General features: G+C 39.1%; 1 protein-coding gene across 1 annotated transcript in view; it reads right to left on the reverse strand.

Moving 5' to 3' along the window:
- ZSWIM5 (zinc finger SWIM-type containing 5) overlaps positions 1-25,041 on the reverse strand; it is a 260,586-nt gene that overhangs the window by 19,397 nt on the left and 216,148 nt on the right. Inside the window, exons 5-11 of the mRNA XM_065888480.1 lie at positions 15,616-15,795; positions 10,525-10,701; positions 8,070-8,216; positions 7,420-7,557; positions 5,750-6,010; positions 5,400-5,535; positions 4,390-4,547 (exon numbers count right to left, since the gene is read on the reverse strand). Coding sequence (XP_065744552.1) covers positions 4,390-4,547; positions 5,400-5,535; positions 5,750-6,010; positions 7,420-7,557; positions 8,070-8,216; positions 10,525-10,701; positions 15,616-15,795 — 1,197 coding nt within the window. The remainder of the gene's footprint in view (positions 1-4,389; positions 4,548-5,399; positions 5,536-5,749; positions 6,011-7,419; positions 7,558-8,069; positions 8,217-10,524; positions 10,702-15,615; positions 15,796-25,041) is intronic.

The raw sequence follows: 25,041 nt of genomic DNA on the forward strand, positions 1-25,041 counted from the left end.
TTCCATTTAAAAAAATGGGTTGTTCATTTTCTTATTATTGAGTTTTGAGAGTTCTTTACATATTCTGGATGCAAGTCCTTTATGAAATATGTGATTTGCAAATATTTCTCCCCCTCTGTGGCTTATCTTTTCATTCTTAATAGTAACTTTCACAGAGCAGAAGTTCTTAATTTGGTAAGTCCAATTTTTTTCTCTTATGGATTGTGCTTTTAGTGTTATATTTAAGAAATCTTTGCCTAACTAAAAATGAAAATGATTTTGTCCTGTGTTTTCTTCTAAAAGTTTTATAGTTTTAACATTTAGGTCCTTGATCCATCATGAGCTAATTTTTGTATATGTTTTACCACTTGTTGAAAGACCTTCATTTTCTTCAACTGAATTGGTTTTGCCCCTTTACTGAAATAGATTGGCCACATATATGTGGATCTGTATTGGGACTCTATTTTCTTTCAGTGATCTATTTGTGTATCTTTACACCAATAACCCTTTGCTGATTACTACAGCTTTATAATAAGTCTTGAAATCAGGTGGTGTTAGTCGTCCCACTTTATTTTTCTTTCACAAAGTTGTTTCTGGCTACTCTAGGTCCTTTGAATTTCCATACGAATTTCAGAATCAGATTATCGATTTCTACTCCAAAAAGCCTATTAGGATAGCACTGAATCTATATATCAAATTGTAGAGAATCAACATCTTAATAATACTGTCTTCCAATCCATGAGTGCAGTATGTCCCATTTATTTAGGTTTTCTTTAATTTCTCTCAGCAATGTTTTACGATCTTCATTGTATGATTTTCTTGTACATATTTTGCTAGGTTTATTCTCAAGTATTTCATGTTTTCTTGATGTTATAGTGATAATTTTAAAAATTTCAGTTTCTGATTGTTTGTTGCTGGTATATTGAAATACCATTGATTTTTTGTATATTGATCTTGTAGCCTGAAACATTGCTAAATCTATTATTAGTTCTAATAGCTTTTTGTAGACTCCATAGGATTTTCCACATAGACAATCAATGTCATCAGAGAATAAAGACAGTTTTACTTCTTCCTTTCTAATCTGGATAGCTTTTACTTCTTTTTAGTGTTTTATTGTACTGGCTAAAATCATCAGTATGATATTGAAATAGAAGAGGTGAAAGTAAACATCTTTGCCTTGTTCTTGATGTTACGAAGAAAACATTCAGTCTTTTACCATTAAGTATAAGGGTAGCTGTATCATAGATGCCCTTTATCATGTTGAAGAAGTTCCCTTCTATTCCTAGTTTGTTGAGGTTTTAATTAGGAATAAATGTTGGATTTTATCAGGTTCTTTTTCCATATTACTGAGATGATCATATGGGTATTCTTTTTTACTCTATTAGTATGGTGAAATACAGTGATTGATTTTTGAATGTTAAACCAGCCTTGCATTCTTGGGGGTAAACCCTACTTATTACAATATATTATCCTTTTTTATACATTATTGCATTCAATCTGTTACAATTTTCATTAAGAATTTTTGCACCTATGCTCATGAGAGATATTATTCTGAGTTTTCTTTTGTATAATAGTTTTTTTCTGGTTTTGGTGTCAGGATAATGCTGATTTTATAGACTGAGCTGGGAAATACTTCCTCCTTTTCAATTTTCTGCAAGAGTTTATACAGAATTGTTATGTTTTCCTTAAATGTTTGGTAGAATTTACCATTTAGTCCTGGATTTTCTTTCTTTTCTTTCAAAGGTTTTTAACTACCAATTCAATTTCTTTGAAATTCTTTTCTTTTTACTGTGGTAAAATATACATAATAAAATTTACCATTTTAACCATTTAAGGGTACAATTCAGTGACATTAAAAACATTCACATTGTTGTGCAACCATCACCACTATTTCCAGAACTTTCTCATCATCCCAAATTTGTAGAGAGATACTTTGAAACTATGTAAATATCCTGTTCCTCATCAAATGTTCAACCACTAGCTTAGCATCTATTGCTATTTCTTCACTGTGGCTATTCTAGGTAACTCATATAAGTGGAATCATACAATGTTTGTCTTTTTGTGTCTGGTTTATTTCACTTAGCATAATGTTTTCAAGGCTCACCCATGTTGTAGCATATATCAGAATTTCATTCCTTTTTATGGCTAAATAATATTCCGTTGTGTGCATATACTCCATTTTGTTTATCCATTCACCTGTTCATGGATACTTGAGTTATTTCCAACTTTTGGCTACTGTGAATAGTGCTGCTATTAATATTGGTGTACAAATAATCTGTTTAAGTCCATGTTTTCAATTCTTTTGGGTATATACCTAGCTAATTCTTATTTATTTTTGAGTGAACTTTGGTAGTTTGCGTCTATGAAGAAATTAGTCTACTTCATTATGTTGTTTAATTTATTAGCATAAAGTTATTCATAATATTCCCTTATTAACATTTTAATGCCTTTAGAATTTGTTGTGATGTCACTTTTCCCATTCTTGATATTGGTAATTTTTGTCTTCTCATTTTTTCTTGATCAGTCTGGACAAAGATTTCAATTTTATTTATCTTTTCAAAGAAACAGCTTTTTGTCTCATTGATTTTGTCTGTTTTTCTATAGTTTATTTCATTGATTTCTGTTCTAATCTCTATTATTTCTTTTCTTTTGCTTACTTTAGGTTTCATTTGCTCTTCCTTTTCTGGCTTCTTAAGGCAGAATCTGGGATCACTGATTTGAAACCTTTCTTCTTTTCAAATATAGGTATTAAGTGCTAAAAATTTCCTGCTAAGTAAAGCTTTAGATCCAATCCACACATTTTTATATGTTGTGCTTTTTCATTCAGTTTAAAATATTTTCTAATTTTCTTGTGTTATTTTCCCTTTGTCCAATGAGTTATATGGAAGTGTGAGGTTTAATTTCCAAAACTTCGGTGGATTTTCCATATATCTTTTTATTATTGATTTCTAATTCAACTGTGGTTGTCTGGAAAAGATTTTTGTTTCACCTTTGTTTCTGAAAGATATTTTCACTGGTATAGAATTCTAGGTCAAAAGTTTTTTTAAAAAGTATTTAAAGATTTTTCTCCACTGTCTTCTGGCTTACACTGCCTCTAATGAGAAACCTGCCCTCATATTTATCTTTTGTCCTTTTTATGTAATGTGTATTTTTTCCCTCTAGTTGCTTTTAAGTAAGATTTTCCCTTTTATCACTGGTTTTAAGCAATTTGATTATGATGTGTTTTGGTATAATTTTCTCCATATTTCTTGTGCTTGAGGTCATTGAGCATCCTGGATTTGCAGTCATCCTTATCCTGCTTGGAATCTGACACTCCATGCCAGGCCATTGCCACCCCCACTTCTGACATGGATGACTATTGTCAAATTTATTACTTTTGCCAATAAGATTTGTGAAAAATGTTATCTCAGGGTAATTTTAATTTGTATTTCTCCAGTGAGGCCAGGCATTTTAATTGTTTAAAAGTCATCTGCATCTTCTTTTCTGTAAACTGACTGATCATATTTTGTTCAATTTTTGTATTGGCTTTTTGATCATTTTTATATTGATTTATCTGTATCTTTTTTTTTGCAATAAGACACAACATAAAGTAATTTTAGATTTAAAAAGTGCTTTAAAAAACTCATGTAGTTTCCTGGTATCGGAAAAATATTCATAGTCCATGGTAGCTAGTATTTTATTATAACTTCTCAGGGGCTTATTTTCACTTTTCTTTGTGATAAAACCTACATAACTAACATGGAGTATGTGAGCTTAAAAGCCTGAGTCACTCTGGACTGCTTATCTTTTGACCAGGGGCCCTAGAAAAACCATAAACTCTCATATCTGTAAAGAGATCTGGAGCTCCATCACTTCAGTAGATCTTCCAATGGCCCTGGGAAGCTGACAGGTCATTGACAATGATCCCCATTTCATAGATTTTTTTTTTTTTTTTTTTGCGGTAAGCGGGCCTCTCACTGTTGTGGCCTCTCCCATTGCGGAGCACAGGCTCCGGACGTGCAGGCTCAGCGGCCATGGCTCACGGGCCCAACTGCTCCGCGGCATGTGGGATCTTCCCAGACCGGGGCACGAACCCGTGTCCCCTGCATCGGCAGGCGGACTCTCAACCACTGCGCCACCAGGGAAGCCCCCCATTTTACAGATTTTTAAACCAGAGGCTTAGAAAGGTAAAGTGACTTTATCATATGGAAGGTTAGATTTAGAAGTTACCTTAAAGATGATCTCATTCTCTGTACTCAGAGTCCTACAATTAGTAACTACAGCAAAACTTTGGCTTGGACTCAGGTGTTCATTCTAATAGCAGTAATCAAAGTGAGGATCCCTGTCACTATAAGTGCTTAGGGGAGGACAGATAGCTTCTCTGGGCAGGCATACTGGGGGTGCTGGAGCCTTAGGTCTTTCTATGCTCACCTTTGGCAGCAGTCAGCATGGTGGAGGCCAGTTCACACTGCTGTGATTCCAAGTGTCCAAGCGTGAACCAGCGAGGGTAACGGCTGGGCACCACAGATACCATATGGTGAGGGTGGGAAGTGTCGCCTGCAGAAGTTGAGTGTTCTAGAACAGGTAACCTAGAAGACCCAGGGAGAGTCATAAGCTATCACCCAGACCCTTGCCATCTGGAGCCACCTTAGAGCAGCTTGTTCTTTGCTGGGGAGGAATTGGGCAGGAAAGGGTTAATGAAGAACTTTGAAGGTTTTAAAACCTATGGTACCGTACTTTATATGAGGTGAGTGCCTGGGCACTTGTAGAACTCAAGCTGAATAGTTCTTACTGCAAATGGATTTGAAAGACAGTTCAAAAACCATAAGATTATTTTTAAAAGCATAAGAAATATATGCCAAGTAATCCTCAGCAGTCCTTTCTGGTTGAGCTGAGGAGCTTTCTCAGCCTTAGAGCCTAACTAAAATTCTTCTTCTGTATGTTCTGCTGCATCCTAGAGGTCCACCTGCCTGAACCAAGGATCCTATTCTAGTCTGGAAACAGGATGCCCATAGCTCATTGTTCTCAAGTCTTGATATAGAAAGACTTACTTCTACTTCCCCAGATGTATCTGGTGACCTATGCCTGGGAACCATTTCTCAGTTAGGTATGGAAAGGCTCAAACCCCTTGTGAAGCTGCCAAACTGGGCCCAGAACAAAGAGACTCAGGCCTTGGGTGCTCCATATCTGTTAAAAATTCAGAGACTTCCTCAGACAGTTCACTGAGAATGCAGCCAGGGAGCAAGTGCGTCACCAGCAAGGCATCCCAGATAGGAATCCTAGATCGTATGAAAATATCTGAAGTATTTTAGGGCAGGCTGATGGCAGGTCCAATCGAATAGAGAAAGAGTGAAATAGAAGAAAGTGAGATAAACAAAGAAAAAGAACATCTGAGACTTCTGGTTTAGTGGAGGCATTTGGGCTAGGAAAGGGCTACCCACCTCATGGCACGTAAGGCTAATTTATACGACAGGTCTGGATCATGAGGCAGTAGAGCTGAGAACAAATACTTGGCAAAGGTATGCATGGGAACACTCTCTCGGTGGATGACTTCTCCCAGACCGCTGAAGGGGCCTCCTGCAGGAAGAAGATAAGCCAGCCAGTTATTTATCTGTATGCTTTTATTTGTCTGCCTGGACTTGAGCCTTAGGATCCCACATGTGTTTGCTAGCCATAAGAACCTTCACTATACTTTAACGTCAAAAATGTTGCTATATCTGTGCTCTGTTAAAGAGGGGAACCCAGAGTCACAGGCCTAAGACTCGGTGACAATAGCCCCTTCTCTGCTTACCTTCCAGGAGTAAGATGCACTGCTTCTGCAGTGTTTGCACTAGCTCATCATCCAGCTGCAGCTCCTGGAGTCGACTCAGGAGCTGCTCCTCATTACGGCACACCTTGTCCTGTGCGTAGAGGCCTTCAGGCATCACCCTCTGTTGACCCATCCCCATCAGAGCAACTTCCATAGCCAATGACAGGTAGGACTCACTGCTGTCTGGGCAGTCTGCAGCCACAGGCACATGCTGGTACACAGGGGCTCTGCTTTCATTCATATCTGAGGACAACAGGGCACCGGATTCAGTAGGTCAGGCCCCATGGATTTTTCTGCCTCTCTTCCCCCCACACTTTGGAATACAGCTTGGTCAAGAGCTAACACAGGGAAGCTGAGTCAAACACCAGAACAGTAAGACATATATACTGAAAAAAGGTTATACAGGGTTACAAAGATTCCTAACTCCTTCCTAATGCATTATCTGGCTAGGCCAGCTGGGGAAGAATACAATCATACTAATCTTTTGCTAGAATGTTATGTAATACTAATTAACTATTTTTGTGTCTGTCTCTTCACTAGAATGTAAGAACCTTAAAGGAAAGAGACTTTATCTTACTGCCTGAGGCATCTCCCGGGCCTGGTATGTGGAAGGAGCTAAGTGTATGTCTATGGTAAATAAACCCCAAGTACAACTTCAGGTTTTCAAGATGTAAGTGTCATTGTACAGATGAAACAGACCAAAGATGATGAGTCCTTTTTCAGGGGATCAGAGGGAAGATGGGGTAGCCCCTACCTTGCATTGGGGCCACCCCCCCAATCTCTACCCACAGAAATCCAAATCCATCCAGTTAAACTATTACTTTTGTGACATTTGCAACTTTTATGTTATTAGTACTTTATATGGTCCACCTTTGGGTTCAAAGTTTCAGGAGGAGAGCACAGGTGTAAAAGCCAGAGTCTTAATTTCTTTCCTTTCCCCTTCCTCCATCTGGTAAATAATTATGGAAGACTATTAAATGGGAGTTACTGCCCTAAGTGCTAGGATCACAATGATAAGTCATAATTTCTGCGTTCAGGGACCTGACAGTCTAGTAAGAGATACTTACTTGTAAACAGATTGTAATGCAGTGTGCTAAATACCGTAACAGATGTATGTATACAATACAGTGATAGCATAAAGGAAAGAAGAATCAGTTCTGTCTCAAGTCCTTGCTACTTTGAGACTTTATTAAATTACTTCTCTTTTATTTCTGTTTTGTAAATTTGGTACAAAACCACCATAAAGGAGAATGTTCAAGGGGAACATGAGAGTATTACGCAAGGTATACACACTGCTGATGGAAGTTTTTTCCCCCTTCCAGACTCTGAGGACTACTTGGCCTCTGACTCCTGAAATCCCCCTAGCCCTTCTTATTCCCCTTGGATTACTCTTTAGGCATTCACACGGTAGGGAAGTGAAAGGAGCAAAGGAAGACTGAGGCTGGCACAGTAAAATGGGTGAGTAGGACAGGGCCAGTCCACAGAGTGGGAAAGGAAGGTGGGAAAGAGAGCAATCCCAAGAAAACCTCTCAGGGGAGGTCCAGTTTGGATAAGAGACCAAAAGGCTGCAAGAGGGGTAAAACAGCCTCTGTCATGGAGGAGAAGAGAGCTCCCAAGGGCAGTTTCAGCTTGCGTTGGGCTGACCCCTGTACCTGACACTTCCAGATAGCCATCATCATTCAGGCGGCAGGCCTCAGTCAAAGTGAGAAACAGGCAGCCAATGGGATCCAGGGGGTGGCCCACCCAGCCTTCTAGGTTTGTGATCGTTGTGGTTCCTCTCTGCAACAGTTCTGGAAACAAGCAGGTCAAGGTTTCAGAGAGTGAAAGAGACACACTGCTCTCTGTCCCTGCCCGGTCTCTCCATTAGTCTCTTCACCAGTCTCTTTCAGACACTGGCCCTGAAACTCAAAGTAAAGCTTCCCTCACTGTCTTGCTCTGGGTTGATGAGACTGGTCACAAGCTCATCATCCAGCTCTGAGGCATGTGGTGTGCATTTAGGCTGCCTGCTGACAGCACACATATGTAGATACAGCTTTACAGATCTTCTCATACCAGATCTTAGTGGATTCAACTGTCCTGTGAGAGAGGCAGGCCAGCATTATTATTCCCATTTTACAGATAAGAAAACTGATATTCATAGAGGTAAAGTGAGGCACTCCACACAGCAAGGAGAATGACCTAGAATCCCCTAGCCGCTGTAACACCAGGAAACTTAATGAAAATTAAGTACTAGGCCTTGCAGCCCCTGAGGGTCCTCATCAGCCTCAGCCTAAGGAGTTAAGATGGCTCTTGATCACTATACCTTTCTTCTGATGCTTGTAGATTTCCAGCTGCCGTTGCTGCTGCAACCTCAGAGTATTGATAATGGCCACTGTGAGTCTGAGGGCCTCTTTTGGGTAACCATGGGAACGCAGGGCATCAACCCGAGCACAGGCTGTAGGCACATGCTCTACCAGATGAGAAGAAAATATTTTGATTGAGTTAAATTTTCAAATCAGGAAAATTCATGCTTGACAAAGGGAGACTGTATTCAGTTCAGTTCCTCAAATTCAACCTGACATCTACTGTGTACCAGAAATTGTATCTTACCTTTTAGGGATAGAAAGTTGAATAAGTCACACGTACTACCTCCAAGGAGACACCCTGCAGCCCCAGTGTAGTGGTTTGGTGTAGAAAGGGACAAAGAACTAGGATAATAAAATGTTGTACCTCTTTGTGAACATGTACTACAGGAAGGCAATGTATCAACAAACTGCCTTTATAGAGGGAAAGGCCTCATTTGTTTATTAATCCTACGCTTCCTGAGAAACTATTAAATGCCAGGTAGCATGCTGGGCAAAGCAGCTACAAAGATGAATAAGAAATGGTCACTTTCCTCAAAGTGCTCACAAATGATACATAAACATATCATTATAAAACAGTTGAAAAGAAATGACATGATAGAAATATACACAGAAAGAAAATAATATTTGAACTATATCCTTTGTAGGGCAAGTAATATTCTAAATATGTAGACAAGCAGGGAAAGGCATTCCTGGTTGCCTTTATATATAACATATAAACAGAGGCATATAAGTAAAAGCATAAAAAGTATTCTAGATAACATCTTCAGAGTACAGCAAATAGTTCTGTGTGGAGTTAGGTTATGTGGCTAGAGATAGCCTGTAAAGGTAGAGTCTGGGATGTTAAGAGCTTTGGATGCCATACTAAGGAGTTTGGATTTACCTTAGGTATAACAAATGACTACCAAAGGCTTATAAATGGGGAAGTGATTATAATGAGATTTACGGTTTATTTTGTGATTTCTTTTAAGATAACATTAAAAATTATACAAATAGTTATGGAAAATTTGAAAATATAGATAAAACAAAATAAAGATTGGAGATAACCATTATTTCTAGTTTCATATTTCATTTTATGAAAAAAATATATATCCAGACTTTTCTATTTAATTTTAATAAAAATGGGATATTTTAATTATTGTTTTGTAACTAGGTTTTTCCACTTAATAACATATTGTAAATATTTTCCCATATTAAATACACTTCTATAACATTAAAAATGATTACATATCATTCCACTGAATATACATACTATCCATTAAGTCAATCAATCCCCTATTGTTGGACATTTAGATTGCTTCCAATTTTTCTCTTCTGTACATTATACCTCCATGCTCTAATAAGCCCCATAACTTTATGCATATTCTTAGTTAATTATAGCTCAGGATAAATTCCTAGAGGTAGAATTCCTGGATCAAGGGCTATGAATGTATTTTAAAGGCTTTTGATAAATGTTGTTGAAATGTTTTAAGCATTTACATTCCTACCAGTAGTATATGAGATTACCTCTCCTACATATAACCTCTCCTCTACCAAAACCTAATTACCTTTATTTATAAAATTTCTGACTATTTGACAATTGAAACATGATAATTCAGTGTTGTTTTGATTTGCATCTTTGTTTATTAATGAGGTTATATTTTTTCTCATGCTTGTTATGTATATGTTTTAGAAGTGTTAGATCAGAGAAGAAGAAATATAATCAAAGGGAATTTCAGGTGGATTCAGCAAGATCTTGTGAAAGACAAAGATATGGGGTGAGGGATGGAGGTAGGGAATTGGGAGATGATAATAAAAATGTATGCAATTGTCGTTAAGACTCAGAAAATGCGTATTTTTTAAAAGTGTCTAGTTTGGAATGGGCATTCTGTAATAAAGTCAAGAACAGATTGACAGAGGCTAGAGGAGGGTTTAAACTCACAATGGAACAGCTCTATTCTGTTATGATGACGGAAGGAATGAGGAAAGGAAGACAGCTTGGTGACAAATGCAGATAGTGCCTTAGCTACTAGTACAGAGTAATTTAAGTTTCAAAGTTCATGCCTTTTCAGCAAAACATGTAATTTCAGAGTAGATTACAATGTTGCTCAGTAACTGCTGACTAAGAGAGCCTGTGAACTAATGTCTAATGATTTTGTTAGTACTCTTTCAGATTTACTAACTCCTTTCCCCTCCCCAAACTTAGGAAACAATATAAATCCCTCTATTTGAGGTTACTGTACCTCACTTGTACATATGCAAATTGCCCAAGCTACACATAAATACCCTGAGGCCCTAGTCAAGGCCCCAGAAGATCTGTATGAAGACTGTCCAAAGTGTAGTTGTGTTGCTGGTACCTATGCAGATGGCTCACTCAAGCTTGGCATGAGGTGAGAGAGGGCTCTGAAATTCTGAGAGTAGGACAGGTACACTTACCAAGCCACAGTGGCTGGCCTTGGGAATTAAAGAGTAGTCTCTCACTTTCCTGCTGGCAGGCAGGAGCTATATATACATCACTGCTGATTATTCGCTGTAAGTGGCTGTCCTGCCAATGCAATTCACGGCCCTCGATGGCTCTAGTGAACACTGTCCGTCTTGGTCTGGATAAAGAATCTGGGGAAAGAAAGAAATGCAGCAGTTCAATGATGGGTAATCTGAAGCTCTGGCTCCTGTGTCTTCTTCAGGGTGGGAGGAATGGCAGAAGAATAGTGTACAGTTAGTGACAGCAGTCACTCTGCCATCTGTCTGGGTGTTCATTGTGTTGCTTCTTTGTTGGATAGCTTTTAGTGTGTCTGTGCCCTCTATGGGAAAACCTTTCTACCTATATCTATGGCTGAAGACCAATTTCTCCTAGGACCCAGAGCCACATGAAAGAGAGGAGGGACAGTGGTGCTCAGCTGCTCAATTATGAGGATACAAACTGCTTCTATAGAAGCCAGAGGAACAGAGAAGCAGCTAGGTAATGTCCCTGGCCAACCCATAACCTGTTTCTTTTACAGCATGACCCACATCAGACTAAGTACTTCTGTGACATTGATATAAAAGCTGAAAAAGAGCTGAAGCCCTGTGTATTCTGGTATCTTTATCACACTAGTGTCTGCAAGCTTACAACCTTGTTCTCCCATAAGAAAAATTGATGCTGACAAAAGACTAAATTGTTTTCTCACTGGAGTCCTACCATGCCATCTCTCTTCAGGAAAAGGGCTACAGGGAAACAGTAGACAAAGTAAGCTCAATTCTTCAGGGTGGTGTGTAGGAAGACCAAATGGAAGATACAATCATAAAATGTGGATATAGAAGGACTCATGGAAGTGACATTTAAGGAAATAAAAACATAAACGATCATTTAACTCTCTGCCAGACTAAGAACAGTTGAAACTATTTTGGGATCAAGAACTGAAATGCAGGTATTTCCAGAGATGCCCAAATGAGTTGTGCATCTACTGAGCCTGTGCAAAAATACTGGGAGGGAAAGTCAGAGGATTCAGACTGAACATGAAAGAAATGAACATATTCATCTACTAAGCAAAAGTCCTTGGAATCTGGTCATCTCTTCAGAAACCTGTATATTCCTTAGAGTGCAGGCTCAGAGGATTAAATCAGAATAGCACTGACAATATTTACTGAAATTGCTTCTCCTTCATGTCACCCCTCAGTTGAAGCACAGCGACCCTTCTACTGGGTGCAGTCGGAGCCCCTCTCCCGTTAAACTGAGAATCCACCGTGGGTCTGCTCAGCCCACAGTGGGGATTAGGCTCCCAATATGTTTTGTATTTCATGAAGTCAGCAAATAATGACTTCCTATACTACATGGCAGGTACTGTTCTAGGTATTGAGGATATAAGAAGTCCTTGGCTTCATGGACCTTTATATTCAAATGGGGAGAGACAGTTAAATGAATGTATAGTATAGTAAATATATAAGATGGTTATGAGTGCTAAGGAAGAGACTAAAGCAAAGTTAGGGAGAAAGGCAAGTTGGTATTGGGTGGGGGTTATTGTTTTATATAGCATGGTTTTTAATAAGGTAACATTTGAACAGAGACCTGAAGGAACTGAAGAGCAAGCCTCAGATATAACTACGGGAAGAGCATCCTAGGCAAAAGGAACAGCAAGTGCTACTGGTGGGAACATATTTGGAGTGTCTGAGGGTAGTGAGGAGGCCAGTGTACCTAGAATGGAGTAAATAAGCAGGAAAGTCATAGGAGATGAGGCCAGTGAGATACTAGGAAACCAGACCATGGAGGGCCTTCTGGGACATGAGGCACAAATGAGAAGTCACTGGAGGTCATTGAGCCATTGAAGGTATATGATCTGATTTGCATTTTAAAAGGACAACTGGCAGCAGTATTGAGAACAGACTTTATGATGGAAGCAGTTAGGAGGCCACTGCAATAATTTGTGAAAGATGATGGTAATCTGTTCAGAGTAATAAGCAGTGGAGGTGATGAGAGTAAATGAACCCTAGATATATTTTGAAGGTAAAGGTAATAGGATTTGCTCATGGATTAGATCTGGGATGAGAAAGAGAAGAATCAAGGATGACTCCAAGGTTTTTAAGATAGACTTGTCATATATGGAGACAGGGAAGACTGCAGGAGGAGCAGGTCTGGGTGGGGCTAGAGGGGTAAGAAATCCTACTGAGATCCTATTAATATCTAAGCTGAAGCATCAAAAAGGTAGATGAACATGTAAATCTGGAGTTGAGAGGAAAAGTCTGGGCAAGAGATATAAATCTGGATGTTGTTAGTATATAGATGATTATTAAAACAATGCAATTACCAGGGGAGTAAATATAGAAAGAGAAGTGGTTTGATAACTGAGCCCTGGGTACTCTAGCATTTTAGGTTGGGAAGTGGTGGGGAGACAGTAAAGGAGACTGAGAAGGAGGGGCCCATGAAGAGGAGAACCAAGAGAGTAGTGTCTTGGAAATAAGGTGCTTGAAGGAGAGAGTGATCGATTGTGACAAATACTGCTGATCGGTCAAGTAAGATTCTGACTGAGAACTAGATTTAGCAATGGTTAGCGTTAGTGACCAGTACAAGAGATGTTTCAGTACTGAAGGGATGAAAGCCTGACTGGAATGAGTTGAAGAGAGAATAAGAGCAGAAGAAGTAGAGAAGATAAATATATAATATTCTTCTGAGCATTTTTCTTAATTCTACCACTTATTTCTACTACCTCAGAGAAACAAGGTGGTAGACAGAGAGTCATGTGAGGTCAACAAGAATGTTTTTTGCTTTGTTTTGCTTTGGGATGAAAGATAAAACAATGTGCTTGTATACTCAGAGGAATAATCCACAAAAACGTGTGACACAGGAGAGAGTAGAGATAGTTCCTGGGGTGATGTCCTAGATTAAAGGAATAAGATCTCAAGAACAAGTGGAGGGTTTGGACTTAGACAGAAGCACAAACAAAAACAGCAGAAGAGGCAGAGTAGATGGGTAGAGACAGAAGCAGATGTGGTGATAGAGTTTTGGAAATTCCCTTCTGATTGCTTCTATATTCTCAGTGAACAGGAAACAAGTCTTCAGGATGAAAGTGAGGATGGGGAGAAAGTATAGAAAGTTTTAAGGAAAAGATGGTGTGAAATAGTAATTTAGAAGACTGAAAGAAGGCATAGACTAGGGAAATGTAGTTGATGTCTGGACAATACTATGGACCCACCTAAGATTAGTGGTCATAAACTTAAGATAAGACCAGTTATCATAGTCATGTTTCTCTCCACCATGTTCAGCTGTGTGGGTGTGAGCACCGAGTAACTAGAAAGTTAGACTGGACTACTAAGGTTAGGGTTTTGCTATGTGAGTGTAACTAAGGGAACGAGGGGGTTGAGTATGTATGCAAGGTAGTGATTATAATGATGCACCAAGGAATCTAATCGGGATAAGAAGGAAAATGAGGCTACCACAAGAATGAAAAAGTGATAGGATCAAAATTCCTAGTGGGTCAAAGAATTACTGGAACTGGAATACCAGAGAAAATAACCTAGTAAGACTGGTGGTGCTAATTAGAGCTGCTTGAAATTGCGACTATGAAGAAGGTGTAGTTATTGGTAATGACAAGCTTTGGGGTATGATCTTGGGGTTGCATAGCTAAGTTATGATAGAAGATAGACTATTAAAAGACAGGAGGTCAAAGAACTGAAAGACTAGAATACTGAAAGTACCATCCATGTGGCTATTTAAATGATCAAGAATCATGACAGAAGTAGAGGCAGAGAGTAGTGTTAGTGAGCCAGTAACCAAAAATCTTCAAGGAATGAGGGGGCCTGCCCCAGAGGTCAAATGACCAAAACCTGGAGGGCAGCAGACAGCATATTTTAACAGCACTGACTTTAAAGCTGGGGGGTATTTTAGGAAGGAGGGTAGGACAATGATGTAGAAATGGCAATGAAGAATAAGCAGGATGCCTATTGCTCCATCAGGCCCAAAGGTAAAGAGATGTGAGAGATAAATCAGCCACAGCTTGAGAAGACTTAAGAGAAAACAACATTCTCAAATATACTGTCACCAGTATACTGTGACAAGGAAGAAACTGCCAGACTGGAGGCATGTGTTTATACACATGTGACTCTCTCTATACCAAACCAAAGTCAATACCAAAAGGATAGATTCCTGTGTTGTGGAGGTTAGATGAATGCCAGCAAAGGGTAGCTTCACGTGGCAAAGCTATAGGCTTTTCATCTCTCATTACCTTGGTTGCCTTAAATACACTGATAATCAATTATGGTACAGTAGACGAAGACCAAGCAAAAACAATAATTTAAGTGATTTCCTCCTAGAGGTTAAAAATATCAGTAGATTTATCACTTAAAATAAAAGGGAGGACATGTAAAATCAATGTCTGATAAAATCTACCAATAAAGGATCCCCATGGGCTAAAGAGCAATCAATTGCCAACAGCAAATGGCCTGAGTTAGATGAACTAAAGCTGATGTGAATGTCGATGTCCAGTGATACCTGGTCAGTGGGCTCAAAAGGCAGAGGGTACAATATCACTGTACTGGATTTGTCTTAAAATGGAGCAAGAGTCCTAGCCATATCTCGGAACGATGACCCCCTCCTAGAAATCTGCTGTATAAAAATTTGAGGAAAACAGAGAAAAGTAAGTAAGAAAGGCAACTGTCAGGACATTTTTTTAAGTTGTTTTTTTTTTTTTTTTCTCCCAGGTCTTCTATCATTCCCTTGAGGTACGTCTTCTGAGCTAAAACCAACCCCAACTGAGGCCAAGATCCATTAGTCATGAAAAACTTGAAGAGGATTCATGAAGAGGGCTCTAGGAATTTATGCTGGGCACTGTAAGGACACTCTAGATGTGGAAAAGGACAGCATCCTCAATGTCAAAGATACAAGCTTACCCTTATTTAAGGTTTGGCATTTCAAGACAAACAAAAGGACAGGCTTTTCTTATTTAGGATGACAATTCTGACAGTCCAAAAGTTGTCCAGCCACCTTTGTTCTCAGGCTTTACCCTCCGACCTTTTGGAGTTCTAGGCATGAAGACGCTAAAATGATATCTGGCTCACCTGAACGGTGACTGGCATTCTGGGGAAGTGCGTTGGTGATGTTGGGCAGCTCATGCCCATAGTTCCCATCCTCCAGGGGACAGACATCCAGGTCATTCCACTTCTGCAGCTGCTGCAGCCAACAGCATTTTTCCTCCAATTTGCAATGTGGATTTAAAATGATGCACACCCATAACGCCCCTGGAAAAGAAAGCAACCCTCATTCTTGACATCTCTCCTTTGATGTATGTCTAAGCCTTAATTTTTCAGTTTACTCTTTTCTTCCATTTTTTGTTGGTAGGAAAAGTTTCCAAAATATCAGCTTTTCTCAATATAAAAAACCAAATCTAAAAAAAAACCAGCCCCTGGGCTTCCCTGGTGGCGCAGTGGTTGGGAGTCCGCCTGCCGATGCAGGGGACACGGGTTCGTGCCCCGGTCCAGGAAGGTCCCACATGCCGTGGAGCGGCTGGGCCCGTGAGCCATGGCCACTGAGCCTGCGCGTCCGGAGCCTGTGCTCCGCAACGGGAGAGGCCACAACAGTGAGAGGCCCACACACTGCAAAAAAAAAAAAAAGAAAGAAAAACCAGCCCCCAAACCAAATCTGCTAAAGTTTTCAGAAATGCTTATTTTTCCTTCCCAAAGGTTTCTTAAAGCAGAGTGACTATCTTGATATCTGGATATATGCCTGTGATGATGAACAAGACAGATTTGGGCTTGAATTCTGAGCTCAGATCTGCAGTCCAACAAACATTTATTGAGAGAGTTCTTGTTCAAGACCTTGTATTGGAGAATAAGACCCTGTTCCTACCCTTGAGGAGCTGTCCAATGGGGGAGATAGATAAATAAACACGGTGTCATTTGAATATGATAAGTGTTAAGATAAAGATATATTCAGGGTACAATAATAGCACAGAGGAAGGGCATTTAGCATAAGAAGGAAGGTGCTCAGAAAAGGATTTTAGTTGACCTTAGACTTTCTGAGCTTTAAATCCCTCAACTGTAAAACTGAGATCATAATGTAAAGGGCCTAGCATATTATTTGGCACAGAGTGGAAATTAGTATTTCCCTTTTCCAGGGAAAATCATTTATTTGTACTTGGATTTTGATACTGTTGATCAGCTGTGATGCCTTAAAACTATCACATTCTTGGATCTTCTCTGTCACTATAGCAGAGTATCACATATTCCACATAACCAATGAGTACTGTTTCTTTGACCACATCACCCTTCTTTGCAAGCAAACCTGCTTCTTATTTTCAAAGTTGGCTATGTGGCTGAGACAGAAGTATTCTCAATCTCAAGTTAACAATAAGCCTGGCTGCAGAGTGTCTTAAGTTAAACATCCTTTGGGATGGTGTTACATACATAGACGGCAGTATATTCAGACACTATTTCAAGGCCCCTCAAAGTCAAATAGGAATGTTTTAAAAGACCATTTAAGCCTCAATTTCAGGTACTAACTAGAGGTGATGAAAATTCATTTCTATTGGCTCAATTCAGTTTTTCAAATCCACAATGAAAAAGAAACTACACTATGTAATATAATAGTATTATATAATGATGGTTCTTAAGGGGATTATAATTAGGAGTCCCTCAAAAAATAATTATACTAAAGCATAGTAAATGCTATTATAACCACATATAAAATGCTATGAGAATATGTATGATGGAACAATTAACTCTGTAGGTGGGGTCAGGAAAAGTTATAACATTTGAGTTTGTCCTTGAAGAATAAACATGACTTAATTCTAGTTAAAAAATGGCTAACTAAATACATATGCTCATCATCAGTCCCTCTTGATACTTCACTAAAATGAAAGTAGAGGGATAAGAACAGGCATAAACTCACATAGACACATAGAATGGGAGAGATGAAAAGAGAAGAGTCATAAAATTGGGAATCTGGAAGGCATGTGGATGAGAGATAGCTGACATAGCAGAAGAAAGTTGAAAACTCCATCAGCAGTTAGGAAAGCCCAGCAGCAGACTGATTCATGCTGCAGAGCCCTGCTGAAAGTGGGGCCGACATATAGTGGAACAGGTTAGAAGTTTGTCAAAGGTCTCAGGATCACAGACTTCCTCCTCTATTCAAGGTAGCTCAGTGCCTGTTCATTCTCTCTCCTGGAAGAAAACCAGAGCTTTACTCACTGGAAAGATAGATTCGGAGAGGCTCTGGATTGGGAATACTGTGTACAACTGAGGGTGAGGTTTCCATGTGAAAAACTGAGGGAGTAAGAAAAATATACATATTGTACAAATGGACACACTTACCCCCACCATCCAACCCTCTTTCCCTATTTGGTTCTGAGAAAACTGTGACAGGCTTATAATCCAGACATGGTGTTCATGTCCTAGTGTTTTGTGGAAGGTAGAACTTGTGAGTAACAAAATTAGCTGAGGAAATATCTAAGCAAAGTGTTGAAGGAGCAGCCTGGTTTCTCTTGACTGCTTATAGTAAAATGCAAGAAGAAAGAAATTATTTAAAGACAGAACTGTGAATCAAAAAGGAAGCACAACTTAAAGATGTGGAACATGCTTAGCCTATCCACATTGAAAAGAATGAGAAGGCCTGTTTGGGAAAGAATACAACGGTGTGACCCTTAGAGAGGTAAATCTTCATCTTTTATTGTAGGGATAAAAAGAGAATACATAGAATTAAAAAATCAAGAAAGAACAGTTATTTAGAAATGTGGAGGCATGTCAGAAAAAGCAGCTAAAAGAATTAAAATTGCTCTTTCTGAGAAGTAGGAACTGACAATGTGAAGGAATATGGCATAGGAATATTGTTTTTTATTATAAAGTTTGTAGAACTCTTTGACATTTTAACCTGTATACATGTATTACTTCATTCTGAAAGAAGAACGAGAGATAAATAGGAGTGGTTGGGGCGGAGAGATTGAGGGACGGTATATACCCAAACAGGAGAAAGGACAAAAGCGAAGACAAAGACGTTCTCATGAGTCATTTTAGTTTCTTTGGATATTAAGTCTATTGGATGTTTTTTCGTTTTGGTAGAAAATGTTTGTAATCTAGCGTATTAGCTTTTAGTACTATTGGGACTGTGAGTTCCTACCAATTACAGTGTCCTTTCTGAACACCAGGTGGCAGGAAATCCCTAATTTATAGGAGGTAAAGGAGGTAAAAAATTTCTAATCGTGTGACAGTAAGAAAGATGCACAAATATTCAGATCATAAAAATTACTTTCTCTACTTTTAGAATTTAAGAATGCTAAAGGCCTGTATAAACCTCAAGAAAAAAATTTTTTTCTTCACATTGTAGTCTTTTCCTATGGTGTCTGTGTTACACTGTTTGCTGGTTCTTGTAAAATTAATGTAGGGATAGGGTCCCACCCACCAACAAACAAAAAAGATAAGAAAACCTCATCATTTAAGATGCGGGAAGAGGAGCGCTAAGAACACAATTTTGAGGAAGCACCAATATTTAAGTAATGAGCAGAGGAGAAGGAGGAATAAGCAAAAGAGATTAAGAAAGAAAGATAAGAGAGATGGAAGAACCAGGAGAAATTAGTGACACACAAGCCAATTAGCAATGTCTAATGAGGCAGAGTGTCAGTATTAGTAAGAAACATTTACTTTACAGTTTAAGATGTGCTTTTTGTTTATAGTGAAGTAAAAGATTTTCACATTTAATCTTCATAAGTATAACGAGAACCAAAGAGAGGCCATTAAACTTGGCCTTATGAATGGCAAAATCAATAGGATAACAGGAACAGAAAACAGATTGGGTGAGTTGAGAGAGGCTTAAGAGGCAAAAAAAGCAGGGAACTAACTATAGTCATCAAGGAGTTACCATTTCCTAGGCACTGAAATATTAAAAAGGGGATCCCTAGAAAGTGAGTACTTTCACCTGTAAGTTTAAAATGAGTTTTCTGTTTTATTAAGTCATTATGGGGCTTCCCTGGTGGCGCAGTGGTTGAGAGTCCGCCTGCCGATGCAGGGGACACAGGTTCGTGCCCCGGTCCGGGAAGATCCCGCATGCCGCAGAGCGGCTGAGCCCGTGAGCCATGGCTGCTGAGCCTGCGTGTCCGGAGCCTGTGCTCCGCAACGGGAGAGGCCACAGCAGTGAGAGGCCCGCATACCGCAAAAAAAAAAAAAAAAAAAAAAAAAAAAAAAAAAAAAAGTCATTATGGATTTGTTTTAAAACAAACTCAAGAGATTGCTGCATCTCTAAGAAAGAGACAAGGCAAAAAATCCTGCAGGTGCCTACACGTAACAGGCATGTAGGGACTGTGTTACCATGATCCAAAAGCAGATTTTCCAGCAACTTAAAAAAAGCATCACCTGAGGATATGGGGAGGGGGAAGGGTAAGCTGGGGCAAAGTGAGAGAGTGGCATGGACATATATACACTACCAAATGTAAAATAGATAGCTAGTGGAAAGCAAACACATAGCACAGGGAGATCAGCTTGGTGCTTTGTGACCACCTAGAGCGGTGGGATAGGGAGGGTGAGAGGGAGGGAGACGCAAGAGGGAAGAGATATGGGGACATATGTATATGTATAGCTGATTCACTTCGTTATAAAACAGAAACTAACACACCATTGTAAAGCAATTATACTCCAATAAAGATGTTTAAAAAAAAAAGCATCAAAAACTCTAACCAAGTGTAGGTACTATGGAAGTTAAAATTTTACATAATTATTATATATTAAATATAATAAATAATAGCGACTATTTCTTTTTATGGGCTACGCATTATAATAGGCATTTTATATATATTATCTTATTCAGTCTTCCAACTGTGCGGGTCAACAGGACTTGGATTGGGTGTAGAAGGCAGAAAACAGAAGGAACCTAGGATGACTCAGATTTTCTTCTTGAGCAGCTAGATACATCTCACGACCCTACTATACTGAGATGGGGAAAATTAGGCTTTGGCGGGAAAAATAAGAGTTCTGTGATGGTCATGTTAAGTTTGAGATGTTTCTTAGACATGGTGGGAAGCTGGACACTGAGCCTACAGCTCAAGAGAAAGGTGAGAGCTAGAGACATAAATTTGTGACTTGCCTACATCTAGATTATATTTAAAGCCATGGGACTGAATATGATCACTTAGGTACAGAATGTAGACAGGGCAGTGGGTACTGCAGAATACTCAATATTTAGAAGGACTGAGAAAAGGAAGAGGAGCCTACAAAGCAGTCTGACAGAAAGTAGCCAGAATGTGGGAGGAAACCCAGGAGGGTGTGTGGGGTTATGAAAGCTAAGAGAGTACGTTTCAAGATGGGTATGGTCAATTTTATTGAAAACTGCTAAGAGGTCAAGTAAAATAACAACAGAGAAGTGGCCACTGCAATATGGAAGTCACTGGTGACTGTAGCAAGAGCTACTTGTCAGTAGAATGGCAACAATGAGCAATGGAAGATCAATTGCAGTGGGTTCGGAGAGAATTGGAGGTAAGCAAATGGAAAGAGTGACTGCAGACAAGGTTTTCAAGAAGTGTTGTTTTGTGGGATAGGGAGGGTGGGAGGGAAGCTCAAGAGGGAGGGGATATGGGGATATATGTATACGTATAGCTGATTCACTGGGTTTTTTAAAATATCTTTATTGGAGTATAATTGCATTACAATGGTGTGTTAGTTTCTGCTTTATAACAAAGTGAATCAGCTACACATATACATATATCCCCATATCCCCTCCCTTTTGCATCCACCTCCCCTCCTCCCTATCCCACCCACCCTTCTAGGTGGTCACAAAGCACTGAGCTGATCTCCCGGTGCTATGCGGCTGCTTCCCACTAGCTATCTATTTTATTTTATTTATTTATTTTTACATCTTTATTAGAGCAAAATTGCTCTACAATGGTGTGCTAGTTTCTGCTTTATAACAAAGTGAATCGGTTATACATATACCTATGTCCCCATATCTCTTCCCTCTTGCGTCTCCCTCCCTCCCACCGTGCTAGGTGGTCACAAAGCACCGAGCTGTTCTCCCTGTGCTACGCGGCTGCTTCCCACTAGCTATCTATTTTACCTTTGGGAGTGTATATATGTCCATGCCACTCTCTCACTTTGTCCCAGTTTACCCTTCCCCCTCCCCGTATCCTCAAGTCTATTCTCCAGTTGGTCTGCGTCTTTATTCCCGTCTTGCCCCTAGGTTCTTCATGACTTTTTTTTTAAAGATTCCATGTATATGTGTTAGCATACAATATTTGTTTTTCTCTTTCTGACTTACTTCACTCTGTATGACAGACTCTGGGTCCATCCAACTTACTACAAATACCTCAATTTCATTTTTTTAATGGCTGAGTAATATTCCATTGTTTATATGTGCCACATCTTCTTTATCCATTCATCTGTCGATGTACACTTCGGTTGCTTCCAATTCCTGGCTATTGTAAACAGAGCTGCAATGAACATTGTGGTACATGACTCTTTTTGAATTATGGTTTTCTCAGGGTATATGCCCAGTAGTGGGATTGCTGGGTCGTATGGTAGTTCTATTTTTAGTTTTTTAAGGAACCTCCATACTGTTCTCCATAGTGGCTGTATCAGTTTATATTCCCACCAACAGTGCAAGAGGGTTCCCTTTTCTCCACACCCTCTCCAGCATTTATTGTTTGTAGATTTCTGATGATGCCCATTCTGACCGGTGTGAGATGATATCTCATTGTAGTTTTGATTTGCATTTCTCTAATGATTAATGATGTTCAGCATTCTTTCATGTGTTTGTTGGCAATCTGTATATCTTCTTTGGAGAAATGTCTATTTAGGTCTTCTGCCCATTTCTGGATTGGGTTGTTTGATTTTTTGATACTGAGTTGCATGAGTTGCTTGTAAATTATGGAAATTAATCCTTTGTCAGTTGCTTCATTTGCAAATATTTTCTCCCATTCTGAGGGTTGTCTTTTGGTCTTGTTTATGGTTTCCTTTGCTGTGCAAAAGCTTTTAAGTTTCATTAGGTCCCGTTTATTTTTGGTTTTATTTCCATTTCTCTAGAAGGTGGGTCAAAAAGGATCTTGCTGTGATGTATGTCATAGAGTGTTCTGCCTGTGTTTTCTTCTAAGGTTTGATAGTGTCTGGCCTTACATTTAGGTCTTTAACCATTTTGAGTTTATTTTTGTGTATGGTGTTAGGGAGTGTTTTAATTTCATTCTTTATATGTAGCTGTCCAGTTTTCCCAGCACCACTTATTGAAGAGGCTGTCTTTTCTCCTTTATCAAAAATAAGGTGACCATATGTGCATGAGTTTATCTCTGGGCTTTCTATCCTGTTCCATTGATGTATATTTCTGTTTTTGTGCCAGTACCATACTGTCTTGATTACTGTAGCTCTGTAGTATAGTTTGAAGTCAGGGAGCCTGATTCCTCCAGCTCTGTTTTTCATTCTCAAGATTGTTTTGGCTATTCGGGGTCTTTTGTGTTTCCATACAAATTGTGAAATTTTTTGTTCTAGTTCTGTGAAAAATGCCAGTGGTAGTTTGATAGGGATTGCATTGAATCTGTAGATTGCTATGGGCAGTAGAGTCATTTTCACAATATTGATTCTTCCAATCCAAGAACGTGGTATATCTCTCCATCTATCTGTATCACCTTTAATTTCTTTCATCAGTGTCTTATAATTTTCTGCATACAGGTCTTTTGTCTCCTTAGGTAGGTTTATTCCTAGGTATTTTATTCTTTTTGTTGCAGTGGTAAATGGGAGTGTTTTCTTAATTTCACTTTCAGATTTTTCATCATTAGTGTATAGGAATGCCAGTGATTTCTGTGCATTAATTTTGTATCCTGCTACTTTACCAAATTCATTGATTAGCTCTAGTAGTTTTCTGGTAGCAACTTTAGGATTCTCTATGTATAGTATCATGTCATCTGCAAACAGTGACAGCTTTACTTCTTCTTTTCCAGTTTGGATTCCTTTTATTTCTTTTTCTTCTCTGATTGCTGTGGCTAAAACTTCCAAAACTATGTTGAATAATAGTGGTGAGAGGGCTTCCCTGGTGGCGCAGTGGTTGGGAGTCCACCTGCCGATGTAGGGGACACGGGTTCGTGCCCCGGTCCGGGAAGATCCCACATGCCGCAGAGCTGCTGGGCCCGTGAGCCGTGGCTGCTGAGCCTGCGTGTCCGGAGCCTGTGCTCCGCAGCAGGAGAGGCCACAGCGGTGAGAGGCCCGTGTACCGCAAAAAGAAAAAAACGACAATAGTGGTGAGGGTGGGCAATCTTGTCTTGTTCCTGATCTTAGAGGAAATGGTTTCAGTTTTTCACCATCGAGAACAATGTTGGCTGTGGGTTTGTCATATATGGCCTTTTTTATGTTGAGGTAAGTTCTCTCTATGCTTACTTTCTGGAGGGTTTTTAAAATAAATGGGTGTTGAATTTTGTCAAAAGCTTTTTCTGCATCCATTGAGATTATCATATGGTTTTTCTCCTTCAATTTGTTAATATGGTTTATCCCAATGATTGATCTGTATATACTGAAGAATCCTTGCATTCCTGAGATAAACCCCACTTGATCATGGTGTATGATCCTTTTAATGTGCTGTTGGATTCTGTTTGCTAGTATTTTGTTGAGGACTTTTGCATCTATGTTCATCAGTGATATTGGCCTGTAGTTTTCTTTCTTTGTGACATCTTTATCTGTTTTTGGTATTAGGGTGATGGTGGCCTTGTAGAATGAGTTTGGGAGGGTTCCTCCCTCTGCTATACTTTGGAAGAGTGTGAGAGGGATAGGTGTTAGCTCTTCCCTAAATGTTTGATAGAATTCTCCTGTGAAGCCATCTGGTCCTGGGCTTTTGTTTGTTGGAAGATTTTTAATCACAGTCTCAATTTCAGTGCTTGTGATTGGTCTGTTTATATTTTCTATTTCTTACTGGTTCAGTCTCAGAAAGTTCTGCTTTTCTAAGAATTTGTCCATTTCTTCCAGGTTGTCCATTTTATTGGCATATTGTTGCTTGTAGTAATCTCTCATGATCCTTTGTATTTCTGCAGTGTCAGTTGTTACTTCTTTTTCATTTTGAATTCTATTGATTTGAGTCTTCTCCCTTTTTTTCTTGATGAGTTGGCTAGTGGTTTACCAATTTTGTTTATCTTCTCAAAGAACCAGCTTTTAGTTTTATTGATCTTTGCTATCATTTCCTTCATTTCTTTTTCATTTATTTCTGATCTGATCTTTATGATTTCTTTCCTTCTGCTAAGTTTGGTTTTTTTTTTTTTGTTCTTCTTTCTCTAATTGCTTTAGGTGTAAGGTCAGGTTGTTTATTTGAGATGTTCTTGTTTCTTAAGGTAGGATTGTATTGCTATAAATTTCCCTCTTAGAACTGCTTTTGCTGCATCCCACAGGTTTTGGGTCTTTGTGTTTTCATTGTCATTTGTTTCTAGGTATTTTTTGATTTCCGCTTTGATTTCTTCAGTGATCTCTTGGTTATTAAGTAGTGTATTGTTTAGCCTCCATGTGTTTGTATTTTTTACATATTTTTTCCTGTAACTGATA

The sequence above is a fragment of the Phocoena phocoena genome, chromosome 1 (genome assembly GCF_963924675.1).
Source record: "Phocoena phocoena chromosome 1, mPhoPho1.1, whole genome shotgun sequence".
Classification (NCBI taxonomy): Eukaryota; Metazoa; Chordata; class Mammalia; order Artiodactyla; family Phocoenidae; genus Phocoena; species Phocoena phocoena.